We start from the raw sequence: 8,196 nt of genomic DNA, 5'->3' as shown, positions 1-8,196 counted from the left end.
CCCTGGGTTGCAACACTATCATGTTGAAGAGCCTGAATTTTCAGAAGGTGCAGGAGAAGGACAGGGAAATTGTCAAAAATTGCATTCCATCCTTTTTACTCAAATGTGAGACAGCATGAAGAGAAGATTGAGTTTGGATCACACCCCTTTAATTCAGTAAATAGTCTATCCTTTGCCCCAAACTCAGAGATTTTCAGAGATTTCCTTCACCTGTTCCCAAAGTTATAACAACACACAAATGAACACAAAAACACCTCCCAGGTCTTTATTGATTTAGGTTATTCCCCTGAACAATTGTGCCCTAGTGTTACAATTCAAAATAATTTAAAGAAAAACCTCAACAAACACTGGTTCAATAACTTAAATTGACTTGTCATTGGGTAGTTGACATACTTTTTTAAAAAGGTATTTTTACATGTCCTGCAGATTTACTTCAACTAATAAGGCCCATCCAAAAACTGCTCCTATAGCAAAAAAGAAATGAAAAGGGGTGTGTGTGTGTGATAGTCGAAGGACAGGTTGGTTTTTACAAAGTCCTCTTTTTTGTTTATGCCTTCAGGCTTCTGAGATTTTGCCTTTCCAAAGCAAGTTCTTAGAAACGATGACATTGATGGTGGTCAATATTTGGAGGTGTGCTTTTTCTTTCAGGCACAGTTGTTGCCCCCAGGAATGGGCGCAAGTACGTAGGTTTCTGTGTAGTGCTGGCTGCTGGTGGACAAGGAGCGTCCAGAAATCCTCTGAAACCGGTTCCTTCTCTGGAAATAGCTGCTGCCACTGTTGAATGAACGCTGCCTGTTCCTCAAATACTCTTTGTAGTTTTTGGTCAGCAGAGTGTAGAGGAAAGGGTTGATGCAACTGTTGCTGTATGTCAGGCATGTGGTCAGGTAGTTAATGTTTCTTGTGGCCTTCTGAGAAACTGGGAAGTGTTCATAATACTGGGAGAGAAGTTGCCATATCCAGAAAGGCAAGAAACAGGCCCAGAAGACTAGCACTATGGTGAAGATTAAATACAGCACTTTCTGGTTGGGGAGTCGCTTGGTCTGTTTAAGAGACGTTGTTTGGGACACCCAGTAAGTTCTTGCCAATCTAATGTAAAGGTACCCAATGACAACTCCTGGCCCCACAATGCTGGTGAAGAAGAGAATGGTGATGTAGATCTTGTAGGACAGTTTGCTCCAGGTAGGAAGGCAGATGTTCTTGTCCCCTTGTACCAGCTGGATCATGATCAGCATAGGGAGGGTGAGGAGGAGAGACACTACCCAGATGAAAATGGCAATGGCTTTCCGATAGCTCTTTGATCTTTTCACAGTGTCCAGGGGCTTCAGCACAGCAAAGTATCTCTCTGTGCTCATCACCAGCAAGGTGAAGATGCTAGCATGCATTGTCAGAAAATCCAAACTGAAAAGGATCCGGCATCCAGCATCCCCAAAGTACCATTCCTGGATGAAATATGTCCCAACGATGAAAGGGATGGTGAGAAGGTAGAGTAGGTCTGCTAGGGCAAGGTTGATGATGTAGATGTACATAGAAGCTGAGTATCTCAGATAGTGGCACATCAGCACTAAGGTATAGACGTTGCCTGTCACCCCAATAATGCACATAATAGAGAGGATAGTCCCAATGGTGATGTCTTCCACGGAGCTGGCTCTGGAGGCTTCATCACAGGTAATATTGTAGGAAATGTTGGGACTGATTCTGAGTGGGTTGCTGTTGTCTGTGACTGTGGCCATCCTCGTGGTTGAAGGGAATACACCTTCCATCCTCCCAAATGATCTAACTTGCCATATCTTTAGCAGTCCAAAGTCCAAAGCTGGGGATGCTAGATGCCACAGGGGAGTGAGGGAAGGAGAAGATTCATGTCTTTGCTGGTACGACTTGCGCTGAAGGCAGCTCCCTGATAATCATAGCCACTGATGTATTCTAGAGAAAGGGCATAAAAATAGTGTTAGGCTGAATCATAGGATGATATGGCTGCAAAGCCTCTTAGGATTGTTTCTGGGTTTTGTGCGTTGATTGGTTGTGGCTTGGTGACAGTCTGGGATTTTTGGCAAGAGATTGGACTAGGTGGATTTTTGGCATACTCACTCTGTTGCTTTGGCCAGGTCCAGCACTACTGCTTTAAGAAAGGAGTTTCACTGCCCAACTGCGCTTGTGCCACAAACAGGTGGCAGGAATGAATATGGTCCAATGTATCAGAGATGCTTTATAGCCAAGGAATACATTTTGCTAAAACAAACTCCAGTGTCCTTTTGTAAACAGCAAATACTGTTCAGTAATAAATCAACTTATTACTAGCTAAATATTCCTGTGCCAGTGTGAGTCCATTGCAGCTTCAGTTTTCAGTCAGCCCATGCTGACTCCCAGACAGGGTAGCATGGGAGGAGGCAATTGCACACATGCTGTTACCCAGTGGTGTCAATGCACATTGATTTTCACTGAGTGTATTTGCTGGAAAAATGTTGGTCGGGAACCTGTTATGAGATTCTGAGGCTCTTGCCAATACTTCTGCTTTATGCTCAGAAACTCTATAGTCTTAGGCAAGACTCCACCTGGCCTAGCACTCCCTTTGTATCAACAGCCAGCCAATTGCTTCCAGAAACCCTACAGACAGACATGAGGGCAAGAGCATTTGCTTCCCCAGCATCCAGTATTCATAAGTATGCTGCAGCTGATTATGGAAGCTGCATCCAATTTTGCAGCTGCAACTTCGCTGCATGAAACTGAGGAAGAACAGAAAGGAGGAGCTTTGGGTGGGCTGAGCCAACAGAAGATGTGATGATGGTGGATTGGCCAAGTGGGTAGTGTTGGAAGCACCACATGCCATTGTCACTCTCATGTACTGAACTGTCAAGATCAACAATTGTAATGGTAAGCAAAAACTTTATAGGGTTTGAATTGTTTGTTTATTTATTTTGTGCCATCAGTGTACATGGCACTTTGCACAAGGTGACATGCACAAGCCCCTACAATGAGGGCCGTCTCATCTGGGTAGACACATACAAGAAGCAACAAACAAAGGGGAGAGAAATGGTGGCTGGGGAAGGAAGGAAAGAATGTGTGATTGTTTCAGTTACCACTCTTAGGCTTAATCACAGCAGGGAAAGGTGACTTAACAGTGCAATTCTATGTGTATCTACTCAGAAGTAGCCTGCATTAAATTCAATGGACTTACTGCCAGGAAAGTGAGTACAGCAGAAGTTCTCAGACTGGGGCGATGCAATACTCGGTCTTTGCCTCTTTAAGGGGCAGGAAGGGAGTAATGAATCAACACAATCCCCAGGGTTGTGCTACTGCCAGGGTAGATGGGAAGTCTCCATAGGGCTCCCAAGCCTCAGAAAATGTAAAAATTGCAACACACTTGTGGATTTGCAGTTGAAAACTGGAAGTGAGTTGCATTCTTTATTTTTAGTTTTTCTGAAGCTTGGGGAGCCCTGCGGAGGCTTCCGAGGGGCTCCCCGCACCCCTGGGAGGCTGCTGCTGCTGCTGCTTGTAAATAGCATGAAGCCCCTGTTGCTCATAGCAGCAACACAATCTTGGAGATTGCATTGCTGCATTCCCCCCTCCCCCACAAAAGACTTACTGCGGAGAATTCCCAGAGAGTTTGGTGTATAGGATTGCAGTCTAAGGTTGCAGTCTCATACACCCTGCTGGGAGTAAGTCTCGATGGGAACTCAGTGGGACTTGCTACTGTATAGATGTGGATAGAATTGCACACTAAGGCATTGTGCCAAAGGCTTTGTGGGAAAGATGGCTTTTAAGAAGGATTTTGAATTGACCATGTGATAGTGTATACATGGCCGCCTTCCCATGAACTGTTGATCAAAACAGTTGATCAAGTGAAGGTTCTATTGGCTAAAATGGTCATGTGAACAGGCCCTTACAGCATCAAAAAGAAGGGTGAAGTTAATATTTTTCACTTACAGAATTCAGAAACTGAATGACTCCAACAATTTTCCTAATGTTCCCGTTGCTGGACCCCTGACTAGACAACTCTTCCACCTACAAAGTTTTGAAAGGGAAGATGATTTCCAATAAAACAACAGGAAAATATCTGGGCAAAACACTCACCAAATGCACATTCATTAATATAATGAAACCTTAACTTTTTTTTTTTTAATGATGAACCTCAAGATGTTGCCCTTTTGAGCAGAGGAGCAGCAGGGAGTTGCTTAACCTTGGTTATGTGTCATTTGCTCCTCAGTTAAACCCAAAACAAAAGTTTAATATTTGAATTTAGAATTTTAAATTTCATAACTGTTCAAATATTGCTTTTGAAATCTGATATACTCTTTATGTAGCTAAATGTTAAATCCTGTTGATGGATTTGAAAGGATTAGTGAGAAGCATCAAGTTACAGACTTTAGCACTGCCACAACTATTTTTTAAAGCAGACTTTCAGACTTGGTCAAGGGGGTCTCAGGTTCACACTGCCACTCAGCTAAGTGTAAGATCCTTCAAAGACACAGCAAATGCCACAGAAGAATAAATACAAGTAAAAATACAATTTTCTTGAAAAATGTGGCTAGCAAAATAAGCCTTTAGAATCAATTGGGCTTACTTCTGGGTAGACATGAATAGCCTGACACGGCCAGTGAAATATGGATGCACTAATGAGACAGTTCACACAAACAGATATGCAGCTTGTTTCTTGATGCGAATTGTACAGAACTGTATGGAAACACATATCGTTCACAATCATTCCAACACATTCTTTGTGGTGATTTCCACCATTGCAGCAGCACTTTTAGAAGCCACTGGGATTGCAGCAATCACCAGGGAATGAATGCATGTAGCCCAATAGCAAAATTGTTTTTTTAACATGATCTTGTATATTAGGTACTGAGAGTGGATTGTGTAGCAATGCAAGCCTCTATGTGAACTAGCCCTAAGTTCAGATGTAGGGCCAGTTCAAAAAACAGTTTCCACAGTGTGAATGAAATGATTTCCTCATTCTCATCCATGTTTATTTATCATATTTATGAGCTGGCTGTCTTTTAAAACAAATTTTAAAAGCACAAAGCAGTTTGCAAAGTATAAATACTTGGAGTTTTGTCATGGCTCCATTCTCATCTGTTGCTCCCCATTATCATTACTGATCTAGAGATCACATACCTGAACCCTTCCAGTTCCAGTCCTTTAATATTCCTGAGAACAACAGATTCCTTTTAGGCTTTTGTGGATGGGAGACACATCTAAGCAAGAAACAGCAGGCATTGTAATCATCAGCACTGCTTCAGCATAGACCTATCACCCAGCACCATGCCTTACAACACAGAAAACACAATACAACAGAGACAGAGGGTTCAACTATATGTTCATTTACTGCTGGTTGCTTCTTAAGGAGAAGGGTTTCTTTTTTCTTTTTTTAAAAGCTGTTTGCCTTTCATAGTGGCAACAGACATATTCTGAAAGTTTCCAAGCCTGCAAAGAATCTATGCAGGGTAGGTTTACAATACATGTCAGGGCAATTAGATAATTCATAGACAAGAAGGCCCAGATGGTCCACTGAGTTCATCTGCCTGGGTGACTACTAGAGTAGCCTATGCAGCCCAGTCAGATTCATTTTTTCTCAAAGGTAAGTTCCACCAAGTTTGATAGGAGTTAGACCCAAGTAAGTATGCATAGAATTGCATCTATAGTCTACAGGCAGAAGCATTCCTCGCCTCGCATATGATCATTCACTCTGTATTTGCTTATTTGGGAAGATACTTACGACCCAGACAGTATTCAACCTCCCAATACTTATCAATTTTCAACTTATCTTTCTAAGTTGCTGTGCTGAGCAAAATAAACCAAAAACTCTTTGCAAAATCAGATTGTTGCCATGCCTACCTAAAATGAGGCACATGCACAAACACATACACATACGAGCAATATGGGTTTGCATAGCTTTACATTTCATATCTATCACTGACCACAAGCTCCAGCTATTCTATTAGCTATGCTCACTATTCTTCCTGCCTTTTAGTTGTACGTTCAACTTAGATGATCACTCAGTTAAACCACCAACCCACCCACACAAATTGAAATTCCAGCTCCAAACCTGACTTCAGTGAAATCCGGTTGATAAAGTTGCTTCTTGCGGGAAAACAAAAATAGCAGAAGGTTTGACTGGAATGTGTCTAAAAGATCTCAGTAGACACAAAGAAACAATGCAGGACCCCGTGCTCAGAGCATCTGGAGTGGAGAGAGAGACCGAGAGCCACCTAGCCAAGTATGTGTGAAATCCGTGCCCTCCCAGTCCTTGCATTCACTCGTGTCTGCTATTTATACTGCTCAATGACGTTTGGCAAAGTGGGACCAAAACTGCAGAGAACCTGTTTAAAGAAGCAGCGTTTGGAAAGCAAAGGCTGGTTGTGCTGGCTCTCTACCTGCTAGCCCGAAAGGCAGTAACAAGTCAGGCAGCACAGGAGAGCTGTTTCTCCCTGTTAGGAAGAGACAGACAGGATGAGTTATGCATTCTGTAAAGCATTCCAAGCCTAAAATGAATGCAGGGGGGAGGGGAGGGAATCCCACAAACTTCACAAATACTTGGGAATACCGGCAGATCTTCAGGAAGCAGGCTTCAGTGTAGGGAAGGGTTAAATTCTTTTGGGGAAGTTGCCCACCAGCTTGCTGGCATTGAGATTAATTCCAAAGGGGAGCGATGGGGTTTGTTTGGGTTGGAGAATTTATTGGCAACGGATCATCTGTGAGATAAGTAGCATATTTGAAACTTATTGTCCTGATGAGAATCAACAGCTGGTGAATTAGGGCACTACTTATTTCTCTGTGGAGTTGAGGTGAAAATGAAGAATGAAGGAAAAGGCAATGCGGCTGCTTTGAAAATGAAACGTTTTCAGGAATAAACTGGGACTGGAGCAGGGAGAACACAAATAAGATGAATACATGTAGAGGGTGCAAATGTGGGGCCTGATGCCGTGCTCATTTTTTCATTGCGAGGAGGATCCACCTGTTGACAGAACTGGTATCAGAGAATGGAGGCAAGGACAGATAGAATGTGGCAACTTAGGGTCAAACTAGACATGCATGCAGATCTGTGCTTTTGCCCCTTAAAAATATAGCATGGGCATAGGGAACTGTGAAATGGCAGGGACATAGCCAGAGACAAGGAGACAGAGGGCATAAGCACTTAGCCCCCTGCTGTGTTGAATACCCCAATCATATGCTTCCCATGCATTACTTATAGTTTTTAAAAAGCTTAGTTGGGCATGCATGATTGGATGCTCAGTGCTGAAGCCCCCCCCCCCCACACACACACACTTCCCTGTCTTGGTTTTGGGCCATTTTGCATAGGCACACACCCTCCTATGTGCTTAGAAAGATAAGGGATCAAAAGCACATATTCATACACATGGGTACTCTCGTCTGTAAACTGACCTCTAGAAATGATGAAGTCCAAGCTCTCAAGCCTATCAGAGCTTTTGAGAACAGTCAGTGGGGTTGACTGAGAAATTGGTTTTCTGTTTATGGATTAGCACAACAGAAACTTGAGCCATCCCTTGGCCACACCTATGTTACTTTACCCCACTTGTATTCATTAGTGAGACACCTGCTAGCTGGGAAATGTTAGGAGTCTTTCCCAGTTCATGCCTCTCAGGACCCATCTATGTGTTACTTCCTTCCCATTGGAAACAGTTTCTGTAGGGTGACTCTCCTTGCTGTGCTATGACACCTCACATGGCTTGTCATGAACAGCATTCTAATCACATGAAGAGTCTCCCCACCAGCACTATCTGGAAGCTGACATGGAGACCTGCCATACAATCCGCAAGATTCATGTGGACAGCCAAGCAAGATATTAAAGCAGAGCGAGGATAATCACAAGGAAAGAATTTCCCATGGATATTGGTGTCAGTGTCAGGCTGTTGGAGGCCCTGAGGCAAAACTCTGCAACTTTTTCCCCAAGCTTACAGGTGGTGGGTGACAGTTTCTCCCCACCAGCTAATGAGAACACTGGAAGAAGCCTCTGGGGGATACTTCCATTGGTAGATGGGGATACTTGGTGCAACAGCACTGTGGGTCTTGTGGTTGACTTGCACCATTGTCCACCATCTCTACTGGTGGGAAGAAGGGTTGACCTGACTGGGTGAGCCCTCAGCCTCTTCCCATCCAGGCAAACCCTTGATGTCATCCCTGATGAGATACTGTAAAACACCTGCAAATAATGCCTTAGACTTACTGGGGATCTGTACA

At 43.4% G+C, this 8,196-nt stretch overlaps 1 protein-coding gene across 4 annotated transcripts; it reads right to left on the bottom strand.

Moving 5' to 3' along the window:
- Positions 1–239: 239 nt before the first annotated feature.
- Positions 240–6,226, bottom strand: LOC136640712 (urotensin-2 receptor-like). 4 transcript variants are annotated; one of them, XM_066615988.1, is made up of 4 exons: positions 6,044–6,226; positions 5,113–5,192; positions 3,922–3,999; positions 240–1,920 (listed from the first exon to the last, which is right to left on the bottom strand). In XM_066615988.1, the coding sequence occupies exon 4, from the start codon at positions 1,758–1,760 to the stop codon at positions 645–647; it is 1,116 nt and encodes a 371-aa protein (XP_066472085.1). In that variant the 5' UTR covers positions 1,761–1,920; positions 3,922–3,999; positions 5,113–5,192; positions 6,044–6,226; the 3' UTR covers positions 240–644. The 4 variants fall into 4 exon arrangements, with proteins under 4 accessions (XP_066472085.1, XP_066472086.1, XP_066472087.1 ...); XM_066615989.1 differs by having other exon boundaries at positions 6,049–6,226; XM_066615990.1 differs by lacking the exon at positions 3,922–3,999.
- Positions 6,227–8,196: the final 1,970 nt, after the last annotated feature.

This window comes from Tiliqua scincoides, chromosome 2, assembly GCF_035046505.1.
Source record: "Tiliqua scincoides isolate rTilSci1 chromosome 2, rTilSci1.hap2, whole genome shotgun sequence".
NCBI classification, from domain to species: Eukaryota; Metazoa; Chordata; class Lepidosauria; order Squamata; family Scincidae; genus Tiliqua; species Tiliqua scincoides.
Note: the sequence above shows the minus strand (reverse complement) of the source record. Positions and strands in the feature narration are given on the sequence as shown.